The sequence below is a fragment of the Copadichromis virginalis genome, linkage group LG12 (assembly GCF_057382275.1).
Source record: "Copadichromis virginalis isolate Kocher_CV1m ecotype Utaka linkage group LG12, C_Virginalis_male_GT1.1, whole genome shotgun sequence".
NCBI classification, from domain to species: domain Eukaryota; kingdom Metazoa; phylum Chordata; class Actinopteri; order Cichliformes; family Cichlidae; genus Copadichromis; species Copadichromis virginalis.
Genome location: NC_140629.1, coordinates 15388811 through 15408597, shown reverse-complemented (window position 1 = coordinate 15408597; position 19787 = coordinate 15388811). Strand labels below are relative to the sequence as shown.

At 39.9% G+C, this 19787-nt stretch overlaps 2 protein-coding genes across 3 annotated transcripts; both read left to right on the top strand.

The window, feature by feature from the left end:
- Positions 1-949: 949 nt before the first annotated feature.
- star (steroidogenic acute regulatory protein) lies at positions 950-3936 on the top strand. The gene is made up of 7 exons (XM_085474922.1): positions 950-1370; positions 1526-1633; positions 1759-1886; positions 1992-2150; positions 2281-2465; positions 2560-2653; positions 2757-3936. The coding sequence occupies exons 1-7, from the start codon at positions 1196-1198 to the stop codon at positions 2874-2876; spliced, it is 969 nt and encodes a 322-aa protein (XP_085331048.1). The 5' UTR covers positions 950-1195; the 3' UTR covers positions 2877-3936.
- A 4259-nt stretch (positions 3937-8195) lies between these two features.
- elmod3 (ELMO/CED-12 domain containing 3) lies at positions 8196-17649 on the top strand. Of its 2 annotated transcripts, none has more exons than XM_085474920.1 (13): positions 8196-8341; positions 9463-10179; positions 10948-11019; positions 11134-11208; positions 11294-11360; positions 11702-11770; positions 11874-11962; positions 12171-12294; positions 12412-12534; positions 12652-12782; positions 12915-12991; positions 13099-13226; positions 13744-17649. In XM_085474920.1, exons 2-13 carry the CDS (start codon positions 10078-10080, stop codon positions 13992-13994), a joined length of 1308 nt encoding a protein of 435 aa, XP_085331046.1. In that variant the 5' UTR covers positions 8196-8341; positions 9463-10077; the 3' UTR covers positions 13995-17649. The 2 variants fall into 2 exon arrangements, with proteins under 2 accessions (XP_085331046.1, XP_085331047.1); XM_085474921.1 differs by lacking the exon at positions 8196-8341 and adding an exon at positions 8358-8588.
- The last annotated feature ends 2138 nt before the right edge of the window (positions 17650-19787 follow it).

Genomic DNA, 19787 nt, shown 5'->3' with positions numbered 1-19787 from the left:
TAAATACTGTAAATGTAAAAAAGATGTTTAAGGATGTTCAGTTCTCAGCAGCAAATTGTTATTCATACTTCCTGTCAGTTTGCACTTGAACAAAACAAAACATTTTGACACTCTCCCTGTTTCTTCACAGTCAAAACACTCAGAATATGCATTTTTGTCAGAATCACCCACAGTTACGTACTTCCTTCGACCTCAGGGTTACTTTTTGCTCTGGATAACTACAGCTCAGTGCATAGATGTGGTTTTAATGCTTGCTTTTTACACATATTGTTGCAAAATCAACCATTTTTGTTCTTAAAAGTTTTTTTTTTTTTTTTATCTTTTGCCCTAACGTAAATAAAAATTCCCAAAGGGAAATCATTTAATATGTAATGTAGAGTGTGAAGAAACACAGGGCCGTGGCCTGTGCATCTTCCTTTTATTTGCTCACTGATAAGGAACAATGCTGCCCCACATGGTGACATAGCTAAATGTGGTCTAAAAATTTTCTGTAGAAAAAAATATACAACAATAAATCCTAAAAACCTTAAAAAGATTCTCAGAAATAGCCACTGAGATAGTTTATGAAAATCCACCCTATTTATCCATAGCTGAAACCTTTGCAGTTAAGGTCTCTGAGACTTAAAAACACGAGCAAAACCCTTTACAGCAGATGTCTTACGAACATTGTCCATTTAAAGCCATCTTCAAACACATTTTGCTGTTGTTTTTGTTAAAGGGAGCCCAAAGTCTCCAAGCACAACATTAAAGTTAATGTCTGATCATTTCACTCATTTATATTTCCAAGTACCATTCAGGGTTCAGTCATACTGGGAGAAGAAACAAGCCTAACTGAATGGAAAATTTTTGCCCTCAAATTCCAGAGAGTGTTTAGCATGTAATGGGCCATGAAGGGATGCATGAGTCACTCAGGGTCTCTCGCACTGACCTCTCTTTTGGGTGTTTTCATTGCTGACGAAAGGCTGTTTTTTCCCAGTGTCACCCACTGATATACTAATGTCTGTGTCTGCTTAAGTGAGCGAGGAGGAGGCCTGGATGCTGGACACAATCCCACAGAGTGTTTGTGAGAGTGTGGGGCATTCTTGTTGCGTGCGCGATGCAACCTTGGTGGCATGGCCATTTGTACAGTGAAATGTGTGTGTGTTTATCTGCACAGTGATAGCAAGGCGGCCTTGTGGGCAGTGCTCCTATATATATGGACCCAGGAGCTGGGCCATTTAAAACATTCACAGCTCAGAGAGAGTTTGAATCTCTGCAATCTTCTTGCCTTCACACAGTTTTTTCTCATCGCTCTTCGAAACTGAAAATGCTGCCTGCTACTTTTAAACTGTGTGCTGGCATCTCCTATCGGCACATGAGGAATATGACAGGTGAGTGAACGAATCCACAAATTCATCCACAAATTCCAAGTTGCAGTCTACATGCCAGCCTGATAAGTAAAGAAAAAATGAAGACAGATGTTGTTCGATAATCCTTCTGGAAGTTCTGGTACAGTGACGGAGTATTTTCTGTCTGCGCTTTCCAGGTTTGAGGAAGAATGCCATGGTAGCCATTCATCATGAGCTGTACAAGCTGGCAGGTCCAGGCCCCAGTAACTGGATCAGCCAAGTCCACCGTCGAAACTCTCTTCTCAGTGAGTTGTTGTGATTGTTTCAGTCACTGTAATGCGAAAAAAAAGGTCATGCATGATCAGATTTTTTTAATCATAGAATAAGACATAAACAGGTATAATTCAGATAATTGAAATTTGGTTTTAAGGTTCTCAGATTAAAGAAGAGGGTTACAATGAGGAGGAGATGTCTTATTTGAAACAAGGTGAAGATGCACTGCAAAAGGCCATCAGAATCCTCAGCGAGCAGGACGGCTGGACCACTGAAACTGTTGCTGTGCGTGCATACATTATTGGCATCAAAGTCAAGTGTTTTTGTATTAGCTCCGCTATGAAACTTCACATTTTAACACTTCTCGTCCCCATTCCCTCTCTTCTGCAGGCGAATGGAGACAAGGTCCTGAGCAAAGTGCTACCTCATGTCGGGAAGGTGTTCAAGCTAGAAGTGATGCTGGAGCAACATCCTGATGATCTTTACAAAGAGCTAGTTGGAAATATGGAGCAAATGGGGGAGTGGAACCCAAATGTGAAAGAAGTCAAAGTAAGAAAGTTGAAAAATTAATGGTTATTGCTTCTTTTATTCTGTTATTTTAAAAGCGTACACTTACAACATGTTACACAAATATATCCAGAAATGTTAATTAATGATGCTTTACTTTGGAATTCTCCAGATTCTCCAAAAGATCGGCCAGGACACGATGATCACCCATGAGGTATCCGCAGAGACCCCCGGCAATGTGGTGGGACCCAGGGACTTTGTCAGTGTCCGATGTGCCAAGCGGCGAGGCTCCACCTGCTTCCTGGCAGGAATGTCCACTCAGCACCCAAAGATGCCTGAGCAGAGGGGTGTTGTCAGGTAAGCAATGGGGGCATTACTTTATGGATGCACAGACTGTTTGCGTGCAGATTATTTTAAAGTGACACTGTCTGTTAATCATTACATTTCTCAGAGCGGAAAACGGGCCAACCTGCATAGTTATGAAGCCCTGCGCTGAAGACCCAAATAAGACCAAATTCACCTGGTTACTAAGTATAGATCTAAAGGTATGAATGATCAAGTTTGCATCTTCCCTTTCACTGGTATTAGATTTGTGTAAAAGCGTCATTTGATTCAAACTGACACTGGTTTTGTCTCTGTTACTGGCAGGGCTGGATCCCAAAGACAATCATAAACAAAGTGCTCGCTCAGACGCAGGTGGACTTTGCCAGCCACCTCAGGAAAAGGATGGCTAACAATGTTTCCGTGGAGATGTCTCCTACCTGGTGACACTGGATGTCTATTGAGCTTTGGCACCAGAGACGTGGCAGAAAAGTAGCCTCTGCTCATTTACAAAAGAAAAAACCCAAAACAAAACTCATATTTATCTGCTTAAACTGCTGCAGTCGGTAAATGTGTGTTTTTCTTTCCCTAAAAAATAGAAAATCTGCCATGATTGTCTCTAACACCAGTCTTACAGACTGTGTGCTTTCATTGTTTTTAACCAGGTTAGGAATCGCCTTTGGCTTTTAGTGTCTCAGGTCCCTTTTTGGGTGTTTTAAAACAACTAGGCTAAAATCCTTCAGAGAGATTCAGTCTCAAACAAGTGCCCTGTAAATATAATGCTACTGATTAAAGGCAGGCGACAGTCATATAATAAAATTGTGGGGTTTTTAGAGCACATAATAACACCTTTAAGAGTTCTGATCACAAAGTGAACACTAAACTGCAAAGTGAAGAGAAACTGAATGCCATTTAAAATGTATATCCAGCACCACACCACTATAAACTGCAATGTTGGGTTTGTGGATTACTGATCTTAAGAGTCTGGGTTGGACCTTTCACCTGTGGCTCTGGTGTTGTTCACTCCTTGTTGTTTTCTTTTCTAAATTTGATCAGGCCAAGCTTGGAGAATTTATCTGTTAAATTTGAAAAGTCACAGAGATTGGAATTCTCTTTTGGGAAAACACGATTTAGTCATTTCCCCTTGAACAGAATGTTTTAAGTCTGATTCAGGTACTCATCAGCAAGCATGTAAAAAATGAATATTAAAACAATTTAAAACTGTAAAAGGAAATAGAAGAATAATAATCATGTCACAATTTCACTGGCCTCAATGACTCACCGTCCTGGTAAGACCTTCTGCAAAAGTCAGTGTATGCTTTCTGACATATTCATACATCATCATCATCATCCCACTTTGGCAGAAAACAGTCATTTATTGCCCCTACCTCTTCTGCGAAATTGCACTGTTATTTCATTGTTTTATTTATTGATATTTTGCAGATGTATTTGGCTATGAGCTATTGTAACATAAAGCGGTGTTGAATAAATGACAGTAGAATCATTAGGGTGTGTGTTTTTGTGCTTTTTATTATGCTGTTGATGAATGATTTCTCTGCTCTTTCCTGTTGGGAAAAAACAGATAACATTAAACACTTTAAGTGCCATTTGCTTGACTTTTTTATTTGATCACAGAGATTTTTAAAAAATGACAGAAATTCAAATCCCAGTAACGGAAAAAACACACACAAGTAAAACACCAAGCTCAACATGAAACCAAAACTCCTCTTTTAAATAGCACAGCAATAATGATAAGAATTATTCCTCTTTGACGGGGAGGCGATGGATGGATTTAGAGGCTCTTTTTAAACCCGTGATGAATGTAGCTCATGAAAAATGTCTTCCTATCCCTTGATGAGTTTTCAGGCTGAGCGTTTGCCAGAACGAGCAGGTGTTTGGCCACTCCGAAATGTAAGGAGTCCAGCAGCTAGCAGTCCTATGCGAGCCAGCAGCACATTCCCCAAGATCAAGTAACAGTGGATTTCAGCCCAAACAGGAAATCTCTCCTCCATTACTGCCAGTTGTGTAACATTTTGCCTATTCTGTGTAGTTTTAGTTGATCCAAAATGTTTTGTAACTGCTCATTTTCTTGGCAGGGCAGATAGCAGGGACCTGGATTAGTTTAATTGCAGAGTATAGGTCTGACTTCCCATTTCTAATAAAAAATATATTAACCTGTACTACTCGGGATGATGCGGTTATGTCATGCCACTAAAGCCTTAGTTTAGAGTGTGAGGTCAAATGGGAGCCATTTTCAAATTCCCCCATAGGGCTTTTTGAGAAATCCGGGGGTCCAGTTTGGTTGCATATAACTGCATGCACTTAAATTTTTAAAGCATAGCATCCCCAAGTGCAGCTTGTTTACCGCATACCAAATGTTCCGGGGGTAAGTAGATGTAATGTGAGTTGTAGCCATTTAGAGATAGTCTTTCACTAAAAAGAAAAAATTCTTGGATTCTTGGATAGGAAAGAGGAAATTATCCAGTGCAGATAAGCTGTGTAACCAGGAAGACTAAAAAAAGAAAAAAATATCTCCTTGGCACTGACAGCCTTGATTTTTTTTTTCAAACCCATTTCCATCTGTGTGCCCTCGTGTGGTCTAAATTGAAGTCTGAATTTTAGGCGCATTCTTTCATCTTATAGAAAGGGAGAAAGTGCCAAGTCAAAAGTAAATTAGAATTTTCAGAACCTTATTTTATTATTTCTGTTTTCGTTTTTCCTTTTTATTTCTTTTCGGAATAGATTTTTATTTTTTATTTTTTACTACATATTGAGCAAGAAAAAGGAGCGAGAATCAAAGGTAACGGAAGGCGTCTCGATGTCCCACAGCTCCTGTATACCTGAGCTCGAGAATGCGATGACGTAATGAAGATAGAGTCGGACAGGAAACCACAATTCCCAAGATGCACTCGAAATTACCGGTGTTGTGCCCAAAAGTGATTGTCTGCCAGATAGTGATTGCCGTCCGCGGGAGCGCGCGCAGCTGCTTAAAGCTGCAGCGCCCGGATTACTTGCGTTGCCAGCTACTTCCGTGCAACTGATATAACGTGGGGGAAAAAAACCCAAACACATTTATGCCTTTGTTATTAGGCAAAGGTATGCATTTATGGAGCTTTAACGTTTCTTGTAACCGAATTATGACGCTTATCAGAAGGTTGCTTTCAGTGTGTAGCGCAGTCACGAATGACTACACGCATCACGATGGAATAATTAATGCCTACAGGTTTAGTATGTCTACTCTCGTTGTTCATATTTGTTATAAGACTGTCGAATAGTAGTTAAAACAATAAAGACCTATTGTGCCAGTATCACCATGACTCTTTCTTGTTTGTTCAGAATAACGACTGAGAACATGGCATTTTAGCGCTACCAAAAAGTGATTGTGGCCTATAACTTGTCACTGAAACAATATTTCGGCTTCAAACTTGTTGGATATATTCCAGAAGGGTTACATGTGATATATTATATCCCAAAAACTCTCCAAGAACTGCTGAATAACTTGTACAGGAACAATAAAACTGATAATATGCAATTTCCAACCTGCCAAAAAGCGATTGTGGTCTATAACTTGTCACTGAAACAATGTTTCTGCTTCAAACTTGGTGGATGTCTTTCAGAAGGGTCCTATGTGACATGTTATATCTCAAACACTCTCCAAGAACTGCTGAAAAACTTTTAAAATAACATTAATACCGATAATATGTCATTTTCAACCTGCCAAAAAGTGATTGTGGACTATAACTTGTCACTGACATACTATTTTTTCTTCAAACTTGGTGGATGTTATCCAAAAGGGTTACATGTGACACATTATATCTCAAACAGTCTCTAAGGACTGTTGAATAACTATTAAAGGACCATTAATACGCCATTTTCAAGCTGCCAAAAAGTGATTGTGGACTATATCTTGTCACTGAAATACTATTTCTGCTTCAAACTTGGTGGATGTCATTCAGAAGGGTCATATGTCAAATATTACATCTCAAACAGTCCCTCAGAACTGCTAAATTACCATTAAGGAACAATAAAACTGACAATATGCAATTTTCAACCTGCCAAAAAGTGATTGTGGCCTATATCTTGTCACTGAAACAATATTTCTGCTTCAAACTTGTTGGGTATCATCCAAAAGGATCATATGTGGCACATCATATCCCAAACAGTCTCTAAGAAATGCTGAATAACTTTTAAAGGAACATTAACATTGATAATATGCCATTTTAAGCCTGCCAAAAAGTGATTACCACCTATATCTTGTCACTGAAAAAATGTTTCTGCTTCAAAATTGTTGGATATCATCCAGAAGGGTTACATGTGACATATTATATCCCAAACACTCTCCAAGAACTGCTGAAAAACTTTTAAAAGAACATTAATACCGATAATATGTCATTTTCAACCTGTGCATAAAACGTCAAATTTCAAAAATGTTGTAATTCAAAAATAATACAAAAAAAGGATAATGGCCAAATGGAAACAGGTGGGAGGAGATCTGCTTAAACACATTAGGAATACCAAGTAATAGGAAAGACAAAACAAACGGTAATAAAAATGTCATTCCAATACAGCACTTATTAATTGAAACGAAAACCAAAAACACACACAGCAACACGAACATAAATTAATGAATTAATAAACAAATAAACAACCAATAAATATTATAGGAGACATTTATTGGTTGTTTATTTGTTTATTAATAAATTAATTTATGTTCGTGTTGCTGTGTGTGTTTCTGTGTTGTTCACAACATTAGAGTTCAGCTTTGATTGCAATTTGTTTGTAGGATTATTCAATTATTTTGTGGTTCCTAACATGTTAGCATAGTTACTGTATGCAAAGAATTAATATATATGTTGTTCCATGGTTTACTGGTGTTGAGCTTCCGCTATACCCCCTGTTTCTGGTCTATTTGTTAGTTTATTTTAACTGGTGGTTTCTTCTTTACTTGGATGTAATTGTTATTTGTTTTTGGTTTTCGTTTCAATTAATAACCCTTTTGGATGACATCCACCAAGTTTGAAGCAGAAACATTGTTTCAGTGACAAAATATAGGCCACAATCGCTTTTTGGCAGGCTGAAAATGGCATATTATCAATGTTAATGTTCCTTTACAGGTTATCCAGCAGTTCTAAGAGACTGTTTGAGATGTAATATTTGACATATGAGCCTTCTGAATGACATACGCCAAGTTTGAAGCAGAAATATTGTTTCAGTGACAAGTTATAGACCACAATCACTTTTTGGCAGGTTGGAAATTGCATATTATCAGTTTTATTGTTCCTGTACAAGTTATTCAGCAGTTCTTGGAGAGTTTTTGGGATATAATATATCACATGTAACCCTTCTGGAATATATCCAACAAGTTTGAAGCCGAAATATTGTTTCAGTGACAAGTTATAGGCCACAATCACTTTTTGGTAGCGCTAAAATGCCATGTTCTCAGTCGTTATTCTGAACAAACAAGAAAGAGTCATGGTGATACTGGCACAATAGGTCTTTATTGTTTTAACTACTATTCGACAGTCTTATAACAAATATGAACAACGAGAGTAGACATACTAAACCTGTAGGCATTAATTATTCCATCGTGATGCGTGTAGTCATTCGTGACTGCGCTACACACTGAAAGCAACCTTCTGATAAGCGTCATAATTCGGTTACAAGAAACGTTAAAGCTCCATAAATGCATACCTTTGCCTAATAACAAAGGCATAAATGTGTTTGGGGTTTTTTCCCCCACGTTATATCAGTTGCACGGAAGTAGCTGGCAACGCAAGTAATCCGGGCGCTGCAGCTTTAAGCAGCTGCGCGCGCTCCCGCGGACGGCAATCACTTTCTGGCAGACAATCACTTTTCGACACAACAGGGGGAAGGGAAGCTGAGATTGGAGGGAGAAACAATCATAAACTGAGGTACTTTTAAAATGCTTCATATCACGTAATATTTTCAGACAGGCCGCGGGACGCAATGTTTCTGCTGCATTTGCCGGAACTTGGAGACAAAAGCAGATTTATTCTCGTGTTGCTGTTGGATTTGGGGACAGACCCCCCCCTCCATCCCTGTTACAGTTCAGCAGAGCTACTGCTAGCCCGTTAGTTAGCCTGGCAGCTGGCTTTTCGTGTGTCAAAACCTAACTAGGACTGGAGTCCTTAAATGCAGGTGATTGTTTTATATACGAATTAAAATGTTGTGGTGTTTGCCGTAAATTTCGGCGGACTTGCATGCAGTATATGCGCCGTGGCATTCTCCGTTTGAGGTGAAGCTGTAGCTGCGTCTTTGTGCCTGCGGGGTTGCTAGCTGACATAATGCTAGCTTTTCGGTTGCTACAGATAATGGTAGCTGTCAGAGCGGCGGAGCGTTACTGTAGGCAGCTGTCACCTCACTAAGCTGAACTTATTCGCTAGTTTTTTGTTGTTGTTGTTTTTTTGTCGCGGCTGTGTGTTTGATTTCTGTAGTGCTATCCTTTTATTTTAAAATTGCTGTGATTTTTTTTTTTTTTTTTTTTTTTTTTTTTAAACGGATGGGAAAGTGTGCAGAGCTTTTGCTTTAGTAAAAGTAGCAATATTACGCTGTAAAAAAGTAAACAAAAAGAAAGAAGGAAAAAAGAAAAGAGTAGTTAAAGTCATGCATTGAAAATATTCTTGAGATATAAGTATGAAAACCAGTGCTTGGGAGGAGGTATTTATTTTACACCACGCAATATACTCTGACCCTCCCACACAGAGACAACATTGGAAGAAACAGGGTCTTCAGTTCAGGTATTAGATTTTTTTTTTTCACAGCAAAATAATTTGGCCCATCCTAACAGGTAAACGCATAAGTGAACTATTTTTGTTCCAGGTGTTGTGATGTATTGTGACTTAAAGGATACGTGATGAACCTTTGCTTGTTTTATTGTTTTTGATATGATGAGCCAAACGTGCTGGGAAGAACCCATAATTCTGTGTCTTTGTCGCCTGTTGGTTGGTTTTTCTGTTACTTTTGTGTAGCCATTTATTAACTTTGCGTTTTTAAACCACTGCCTTTCACACAGTGTCTCCTGCCATACAACAACTCTTCATGACCCCACATCTCGTTGCACAGCTGGAGTTCGGATGTTCGATGCCATTTCACGTGAGGCCAGAGACGTAGGGCTGCTTCGGTGCTTGTGAATACTGCCTGGGATACTTTGGATTTATCTTAAGTGCCAAAGTGATGAAGTGTCTTGGACAGGGAGAGCCCAGCCCTGAACAGGAATGTCATTATTCAGGTTTCGGGCACCTCTGGAGGGGCTAAAGAGAGCAGGGCTGGTCAGTGGTGGAGAGAAAAGAGGCAGGTTTCCAGGCAACTTGTGTATTGATGGGTAGCCATTTCCTCCAGTCAGCTCTCGTGGACTGATATCTGTAGATTCCTGTCAGCATCCATACTCGTGGTTAGACTGGCATCGAAAACCACACAACTATTGCTCTTGCGTGAATATGATGTTCAAACAACACTTTTTTTTCCTGCCGGCGACACCTTTCTAAAATCGACCAGGTGACTGTGGATGTCGTGTTGTCTACATATATGAGGGGAAAATGATAAACGCATAGATACTTGCAGTAGCTACAAGTGTGTGCAGCTGAAGCCATGGTGGCCCTTGCATCAACTCATCAGCCAATCTCAGTTTATGACTTCAGAAGTCTTTAGAGGCCAGGATCAGAAACAAGTTCAGCAGACAACGCGCTCACATGCAATGGAAGAAGACATTGATGTCGCCTCCCGCATTGAGGTAACCTTATTTGACCTTTGTTTTAATCTCATTCCAGTGTTTAGATTTACAGGAACTTAAAACCATTAAAACCGAAAGCAGCACCTGCCGTGTTGGTCAACAAAACAGAAGTACTGCCGTCTGACCATTGTTGCTACGGAGATTTTTATTGTTCTCAGAGGAATCATTTTTCCCTTCCTGCCCTGCACTTTTGTTTAATGTCACATGATGTGCTTTAAGTCCTTATGTCTTATGTGTTTAACCTAAGGTCTAAGGTCAAGGTCCTTTCTGTTATCAGTGGCAGCTGACAGCGCATTTCCTTTATCCCCAGCTTGGTTTCCTAGCCAAAACATTACCTCTAACTCCCTGGCCTCTTTGCTGTCCTTGTGTACAGTTTCATTTGTAAACAGTTGGATCAGTAAGTGTGTTTGCAATTTCGGTGCAACATAAGTCAGGTTATTGCCATTTTCCCCAGTGGATGTGCACCCTTAAATTATTTTCATAGTTTTTAAGCATAAGTGTGCCTCACACAAGAAGCATCCCAGTAAAAGTGGCATGTTTCCAAGCAGGCCACTTTCAAAAGGATACCTGTTATTTAATTTGGCCTATTATACTAAATATTTCACTGTTTAAATTTTTTTTTAATCATATGTGTATTAGTTTTCAGGAATTGCATATGGCCTCCAGTAATAATGTGTTGCTCTGTCATGGAGGGGGTGAATGCTGCACTGTTTTTACATTGTGTTTTTCTGATGCACCTGTTCTATGCTGCTGCTGCTCTGCTGTTAGGGTCTAAATGGTTTGTCTCATGAATGTAAACCATTAGAGGAGATAACCAATGGACACTCCAATCATAAGCCTGTGAGTACACTTAAAAATCACTTCTCATTGATTCATTCTCATTAGATTTTGCTTGTGTTGTGTCCTTTTAAAAAAATCTACATATTGTCTTCTTTTTTTTTTTTTGCTTTATAGATCATGAATGGACTGGTTATTGGTCATAATGTCAAAGACCACACCAATGGCAGCGCACCACTCAGATCTCTGCCGGTAATTAAAGCCTATTGTTACTGTCTGACTTCAAACAGCACGCCACTTCCTTGAATTTAATGTCTCCAAATATTTTATTTTCCAGATTTCAGCATTAAAACAGAATGGTCTTCTGCAAACCCTGGCAGCTGGAGACCAGCCCAAGCCTGAAGGTAACATGAACAACCTTGATTTTTGTCTCACATCCTCTTCTCGTGTGTGTGTGTGTGTGTGTGCGCGTGCGCGCGCGCGTGTGCGTCCTAGATACAGAGCAATTATTGCAGGTAACACCTGACCCAGGAGTTATGGTTGCCTGGGTTTAGGAAGCACAGGACGCACCCTGGAGGGTGCAGGTCTGTTAGACAAGAAGGATTCATGACAGGGGATTGACTGGGTGGACGTCACCATAGCAAAATAGCTCACCCTGTTGGAGTGCTAAGTTAAAGCTGTGAACCAAATGAAGCTGTTTGTTGAATTGGCACGTTTTCTTTCTTCAACTTTGTTTTGTTTACAGATGATAAGGAAAATGTGGAGTTGGAAAAGGCCAGGCAGGAGTGGGAGGCTCTAGAGCACACCCAGCCAGGTCAGATAAATCTTGCCGTTTGTAGGAGAATGATAATGACTTTGCTTATTTTTGGTCTGTTAGTTGATGGTATAATAATATAACTGTAATATTGATCTCCCAGCTCTCACTGAGGACTTTAACCCAACCCCACTTATCCCCTTCAATGAAGCCCTGCAGTACTTTCAGACCACAGACCTTGGGGATTTGCTGGTAAGGAATGCTAAAAACAAAACTGCAAAGAAAGTAGAATGACAAACAGAGGAAATCTGAATTAGATCTTATTCATAAAAATCACTAGTCTTAAGTGTAGTAAATAGAAAAATATAAAGTATGAGAATGATGATGCATTTGAAAACAAATAAATACATTGTTTTAATGAGTACACTTTTTCAAATTTTTCCTCAATGTCCACCTGCAGAAGAACATCCAGCCAACCATTCGCAGGACTGGTCTGGCTGCGATCACACACTTCCTCTTTGGACCTCCGCGACTTCACAGGGAGCTCCTGGAGGAGAGAGATCTCGTCTTTGCCATTGCACAGTGTGAGTGTGTGTTAGAAGGGTCTGTTTGGTCTAAACATCACACAAGTAGTTAAAACTCCTTAAGTGTTTCCAAAAACAAAAATTGGGTCTTTTGCACATGTGTGTTTCTTTACACAGGCCCTGTTGACAACAGCCAAATGGTCCACATGCGTGTCCTCCAGACCATTTATAAGAAGCTGATTGGCAGCAAGTTGGACTGTCCACGGTATGGCGTACACTGGGAAAACATTGGCTTTCAGGGTAAGACACTCTCTATTTTGTTGTAAAAAGGTAGTTCTCAATTCATAATTAATAATATGACATCACTCCTGTGCTAACATCATGCTGCTTTGCCTTTATTTACTTTCTTTACTGCAGGTACAGACCCTGCCACTGACCTACGTGGCACTGGATTCCTGGGACTGATGCATACTCTATATTTTGTGATGGACCCAGAGACTCTACCCTTGGCTAGAGACATCTACAAATTATCACAACACCCGACACAGGTGTTACCTGGCAGTAAAATTTACTCTCACAAGGCAGCTTGTTCAAGCCAAAGTGGGAAAATGTGTTCATTTGATTTAATGATTGTCCCTTACTGCTTTAACAATAATTCATTGTGTTTTTGTCTGTTTTAGAACTTTCCATTTAGTGTGATGTCAATCAACATGACCCGCATCGCTCTGCAAGTACTAAGAGAGGAGGCCTTGTCCAAGTGAGACTCATATTTGTTTTGTTTTGTTTTTTTAATTATCCCATTTTCAGAAGTGTGTTTGATGGGTGTCACGACACCCTCTGTCCTTTGTGTTTTGTTCATACCAGGGAGTGTAATCGTCGTCAGCAAGTGGTCGGCGTGCTGAACGAATTCTACGTTGCCACGTATCTGCACCTTTATCAACTGTGGAAGACCCAGCAGAAGACCATCGCTGACTCTGGCTTTGTTCTGAAAGGTTGTGCTTATAATCACGCTAATGCTACCTCTTACTTGTGATGCTGCAGTCAGAAGCCAATTGGCACAAAGACTGGAAACCTCAGAAAATTAATCTGCTTTAAAGGGCAAAGTAAAAAAAAAAAAAAAAATACAGGTCCAAGGTCAGCCTGTTACAAAGCCTTTTGTCAGATGGCAACCTGTGATTTTTACATTTCTGTTTTCATATCCTTAACACAGATGAGATTATTGAACTTTTTCAATAATTGGTTATTGGTTAGTGAACTGTTTCACACACCGTTGATAGTTTTCCTCTTACCTAAGCTGCAGCTTTTGGCTTCATATTTAGAGACAAATATGTGATTGGTATCATTGTTTGAAAGCAACACTCAGCATCTAAGCAAATATGGGATTTCCCAAATGTCAAGAGTCTTCCTTTAGTCTAAGTTAGGGGTCTATCCATTGAATTCCACACTGGAAAAAACACATATTACCATTCCTCCGCAAATCTCACATTTTCTGTATTTCGTAACCTTCAGAGGTGGAGCTGTTTGCCAAAAAGAACCCCAAGCAGATGCTGCGCCGGCTAGAGGTCTTCCTGAAAGAGAGGCGGGCAGGTGGAATCCCCCGTGGGACGTCACCAGACCCTGTGGCTCAACAGCCTTCTCCCAGCCTGGGGGAGCGAGGGGCCAAAGCTGGCACTGCACAGGCACGCAAGGGAAAGGAGATGCACTTCACAGGAGTGTGTGATCTACCGCCAGACATGGAGGGAGAGGCCAGACTGATCTAAGCTAGACTCTATGCGAGTGTTTCTGTGTGTGTGAGTCTATCTATTACTTTATGTGCGAGTGGCTTACTCGGAGCTAGAAGAAGAGCCCCACAAGACCATGATCTAGAACCTGCTATCTGAACCTTATCAAACACTTCCACTCCTTCCGTTGTTGCTGGGGTGCTGCACTTTGATCAGATTATGCTAGGGGATCTTTCAGAGTTATGTTTGAGTTTTGTTATTAACTTATTTATTAAGCATGGGTGCATAGAACAGATATAAAGAGGTCAGAAACTCAAGATGTCACAAAAACAAAATAAAGTGAATATTTGCACTTTTCTGTGGATTTTGTAGCCAAATCAATAGCTGCCAAATTATTGTGGTTGAAGTCTACCTGTCTAAAAGTACAAAATATACACAATTTTGCTCCAAGGATCTCTTATCCAGGTTATCTAAATGTTATAGAGAAGCATGGCAGAGAGTGTCTTTTTTTTTTTTTCCCCAAAGGCTTGGCATTCTTCTTTGCACCAAAATACTGCTCCATCACATGCAATGTAACTGAAGAGCAGCGATGACTGGTATGTTGTTAAAGGCTCTGTTGAAATTATGGTAATACAAGATAAAATGAACTAGTCTGAATCCCTGCTTTAGAGAATACAATAGCAGGTTTTCCATTAGTTTGAGTGGGAAGAGGAAGATGGAAAATGTTAATAGATACTGGTTTCACAGCTACACTGTAGGCTTTGAATGCAGCTTACTTTAAAGGTCTGATCACCTTGCATTTGCTGTTGGTGTGAATGGCATATGTCATTTGGACATCAGTCGAAATGTGAGGTTGTAGTCAGTTTTAAGTAGGTGTCTGTTGCCAGAGGTCTAATAGACTAGGTCCAGAGCTCCCACTTAATATGGGGGAATATATTTTAAATAATATATAAAAACATATAAAGTGTATGTGTGTGTTTATCTATTTATATAGATAAACTATATATTAGTCCTTTATTAAGGGACAGCTGTCCCTTTAATCATAACGTTACAGTTGTGTGTCAAAACACTTCAGAATTCTGTTACCAGACTAATGGCTTGGTGATGGTGAGAACGGTTTGAACACTATGAAATTCCACCAGAACAAAATTCTTAAGTCGCTGCTTTTCCTGGTTAAAGCAAAGGAGACACTTTGGCTTCAGCTTGGTCCCAGCTGTAGCCGAAGCTCTGGTTTGAGCTTTCTTACATTCCGTTAAAAAGCATGCGATTGTAAATTTTTTTTATTTTTTTTTTTTATTTTTTGACCAGTTTGAAAATTTATTCCAGTGTGTATGAGTGTGTGTCTGTGTGTGGATGCATGTGTGGTTAAAAACAAATGAGCTGATATTGATGAAGGGCGCCTCTCCCAGGAGATGTATGCTACAGTATGCAATCCCAGCTCTTACTCTAAGATTATCAAAACGCTAGTGCCGTGTGATGATAGAAATCGTTCCTAACTTCAGGGTTTGTGCACTTGTGCAAGCGAATGTGTGTGAGTATGTTTCTATGTGTGTTTCATATGACAGGAACTGACTACAGATGGGGTGCTTTCCTCTGCACACAATAAGCCAGCTTTACTAAGTACTTGATCCATCAAGCTGCATAGATGGTACTTCTGTCATTTTAAAAATGGTTCATAACATTTGTGAAGACAATATTTCTCCTAAAACAAACGACACACAGACACACACAACCTTTGGTTTGCGTTTTTAAATAATCAAATGTTGGTTCCAGGCACAGCTGGTTGCAAGCAGCTCTGTGGGCTGAAATGGGTAGAGCTCCTCAGCAAAGCTGGTTCCTGCTTTGTGCTAATGTGAATCAGTCCTCCATCTTTGTAGTCTCAATCTGTAGCATGTTCAGGTAGCACTAGTACTGTAGCATCCTATAGCCTCCTCCTCTTCGTAAAAGCTTGTTGATGTCGCGTCTCAGTTACAGTCTGTAGTGTTAATGAGTGCGCAAACTGTTATTACTATAGCACATACATTTCTTTCTTTTTTTTCCCTTTTTTTTGCGAAGCCTCCTCGAGTAGATGCACATTTAGGTGGCACAGCGTGTGTTTTGTAGAGATGTGGGCTAGGCTCGATATGTTTCTGAGCTAAAACTTGTCTTCTAAGAAGGTGATAGTAAACCCGGTGCCTACATCCAAGCAGAGCTATGCGGGGCAGAGTGCAGGTTTGTCCTCTTACTTTTGTCTTTCATTCGAGCCATCGTGCCACGGTAGACTTTATTCATTTGTGTGACACAGTACGCAGAGTTAATGTTACCCCTAAAACATGCCAAATTAATTAATATATACTGTTAAATGCACAGGCATGTGAGTTTTCGATGTCGGCATCTATTCAGACAATTGTCCATCGCCAACTTGCATTCTTCTCGTCCACCGTACAACTTCAAAAGTGAGCTGATGTAGTTTTGCCAATTGTTTGCAAGTGTTTTGATCGATCAGGAAAATTTGCACTGTTGTAGATATTTGATAGTATGTGTGACGTATGCAAGAGGAAGCAGGCCATCTTCAATAGCCATATTGTAACGTTCATTATCACCCACATCATGAAAACGGGCTTTGTGAAGTCAGACTCCCCTCCTCGCTTGAAAAAGTTTGCACCATAGTCTCATATTTAGTTTTATTCAATTACAAACTGAGGAGCAGTACAGTGTATGTAAATCAGGAAGTTTGTATATAGAGAATTAATGATTGTAACTGTATGATTGTCTGTAGGGCATTATATCGAAACACACTGCTTACCTCAAGACTTGAGACAAATCTCTCCTTTCTCTCTATTTTTACGTTTCCTTGTATCTAGGCCTTCTCTCATACTAATTGGATATGATATGTAATGTATATCCTCCACCAGAAGCACTACGTAATAGCAAACTAACACAAAAGCTGGTCAGTGTTACGTGTATTCTATTTAAAGACACATTTATCGACGCTATATAGGCCCACGCGCACTCCGATGCACATCTGCAGATAAAATTCCTTTTAAAGACATTCTATAATTGGCTGATGTTTACTTATAATGTTGAAATAAGATCGCTTTCTTGTGGCTTCAGTGATAGTATGGTATACTTTTGCTGTAATTCAGTGTTTTGTGTCAGGAAACACTCAGAAACAATCCTGTTTTTACAGCTCCAGTCACAAACAGTTCAATAAATGATTGTTAAGATACGCTTGATCATCAGTCATAATGCTGAGTGCACTTTGACTTTGGTGTATTATCACCTATGTGTATATAATAGCCAAACAAGGCCTGATTTTATCCTCCCATGTTAACAAAAGTTGTATTTTCAGCAGTAATAGATCATGTTCTTATGATTTGATCATCATTTGGAGCCGCTTCAGTTGACAAACCAGAACCAAGAGAAACATAAAACGGGTTCTTGCAGGATGTCAGATGCTCTGAGAGGTGGGGTCTGAAGTTCTGCTTCCTACAGCAGCAGCTTGGCAAATACAATCACTTCTCTCAATATCCTGCGCTTTATATGAAGGTGTTTTACTGTTGCTGTCGTCATGTCCCTCAGAGCATTTTATGACTGTACCTTGATTGTAGAAGCCCTATTTTATACTGAGAGTTATTTGAGAATACAGTATGTGCTGTTGTACATTAAATGTATTGTATGGAGAAAGCTAAATAAATGCTGTTTAAAAACTGTTTCTCTGGGAAATCATTGAGTCATCATAACTTCCTCTTAAATCTTATAAGTTAAATAAAAAGGTGGCCATCAAGTATGTGGAAAGCTTAACTTTCAGTAAAGATAACCTGCTAAAGTTCAAAGTGAGCATTAGAATGAGGAAGAAAGCTGGTTTAAGTGTCTTTGAGTGTGGTGTGTTTGTTGGTGGCAGACAGGCTGGTCTGAATATTTGTGAAACTGCTGGGATTTTCCCAACACAACTATCTGGAGTTTACAGAGAGTGGTCTGAACAAGAGAAAACATCCAGTAAGTGGCAGTGTTCTTAGGGAAAATGCTTTGTTGATACTAGAGGTTAGAGAAGAATGGCCAGAGTGTTTCAAGCTGAGAGGAAGGCAACAGTGACTGAAATAACCACTCGATACAACCAAAGTATGCAGAAGAGCAACTCTTAATGTGCAGCACATTGAAGCAGAGGGGCTTCATCAGCAGAAGACCATACCGGGGGCTGCTTCTGTCAACCAAGAACAGGAAATTGAAGCTACAAATTACACAGGCTCACCAAAAGCGGACAACAGAAGACTGATAACATGTTGGAAAAAGCATGGAGCCATCCTGCTTTATATCTAACATTTACAGTACTGGTGGTGGTGGAGGTGTAAGGGTGTAGGGGATATTTTCTTCCCACGTGTTGGGCTTTTTACTACCGACTGAGCATTGTTTAAATGTCATGGTCTACCCAGGTTTTCTTTTGCTGACCATGTCCATCAGCTGTTCGTATTTACTAAACAGTGATTTCACTGTACTCAAACGACTTCCACAGTCGCCATATTTAAGTCCGATAGAGCATTTTATGTATGTGGTGGGTTTTTTGTTTTTTTTTAAAAAGAAACTTTACAGATGGATTAAAAAGGTAATAAATGTATTTATTTTTTAGCAACTAATGAAGTGTTTATTTTTTTTTCCTGCAACTTTTTCCTCTTTTGCAGAGGTTTTTAACTCTGTTCTTATCTGTACTCTGCAGTGCGTCAGTACATTTTCTGCAGTTCAGCCACTAGAGTGCACACTTTTAACATGCTGCCATAGAGCTACATGACTCACATGGTGTTTCATTTATTGTGGTGCTGCAAAAATAATCTCACGCACAGAGCGAGTCTGCCAAGACTAATCTGTTCAGTTGCATAAGCTGAAGTTTGATCTGTTTTTCCAATTCCTTGTCAGTGTTTTTAGTTTTCAAAACAACATCGGTGAACTCCTATTAAAATTAAACCTGATCTTGATTCATTTTGCCTTTCCAGTGTTTAGTTTTTAGTGAGCCTCATAAGTCCCAGCGCTGCTTCAGTGGGGTGGAATCGGCAGTATTGGCAGGCCCCTCATCTTTCATAAGATAAGCAAATTACTGGCTTGTTTACATGCTGGTGTGTTGAAAATGTAAATCAAACGAAAGAGACTTTTGTACTGAGTTAACAAAGATGCCTCAATGGAATCTTGATACTGGATGCTCTACATCTGCGCCTAATCAGACTTGTGGCTCCAGTCCCACAGTCCCAGATGACTGGGATGTGGTGGATCTGCTGAATCACAGCAGACACACACAGGACGAAAAGAAAAATTCTAAGCCTTTTTTCCCCCCTTTTCTTATGACCTGAATCAAAATCACCCTTCCCTAACCTATTTTCCCTTCCATGCTTACATTAGCAATGTTTTATTGAAGGAGTGATTTCAGCTGAGAGCAACCTAACTGACATGATTCCACTCAGAAACCCTTTAAAGGATTAATAATGTGAAACAGAGAACTCAGCCACATATCCAGCATCCTACCGGTGTGTCAAGGCCTCTGGCATCCAAGTCAGAATGACGAGAACAGAGCAGGGTTGACTTTTATGAATCTGTTTCCATTTGTACCTAGTGAGCCTGCTGGATTACAGTCTTTCTCTCTCACTTTCACTCTCGCCTTCCCTCCCCCAACTCTGTTCCTCTCTCTCTCTCTCTCTCTCTCTCTGATGTCATTGTTTCCTGCCCAATAGTTTCTGATGCTCAGTTCAGGTCTGTGTGCACACACATTAAACATAATGCACAGCACTCTGCTTGAAATGCTGACATATAGGAAATTACAGACACGTACAACACTGATGTCAGCCCCATTTTCAGTCGACTCTGTGC

Coding starts and splice junctions, on each gene's coding strand:
- star (XM_085474922.1), top strand. CDS start 1,196: ATGGACCCAGGAGCTGGGCCATTTAAAACATTCACAGCTCAGAGAGAG. Junction 2,151..2,280: donor CAAATGTGAAAGAAGTCAAA/GTAAGAAAGTTG, acceptor GGAATTCTCCAG/ATTCTCCAAAAGATCGGCCA. Junction 2,466..2,559: donor GAGCAGAGGGGTGTTGTCAG/GTAAGCAATGGG, acceptor TACATTTCTCAG/AGCGGAAAACGGGCCAACCT.
- elmod3 (XM_085474920.1), top strand. CDS start 10,078: ATGACTTCAGAAGTCTTTAGAGGCCAGGATCAGAAACAAGTTCAGCAG. Junction 10,180..10,947: donor ATGTCGCCTCCCGCATTGAG/GTAACCTTATTT, acceptor CTCTGCTGTTAG/GGTCTAAATGGTTTGTCTCA. Junction 11,209..11,293: donor CACCACTCAGATCTCTGCCG/GTAATTAAAGCC, acceptor TTTATTTTCCAG/ATTTCAGCATTAAAACAGAA.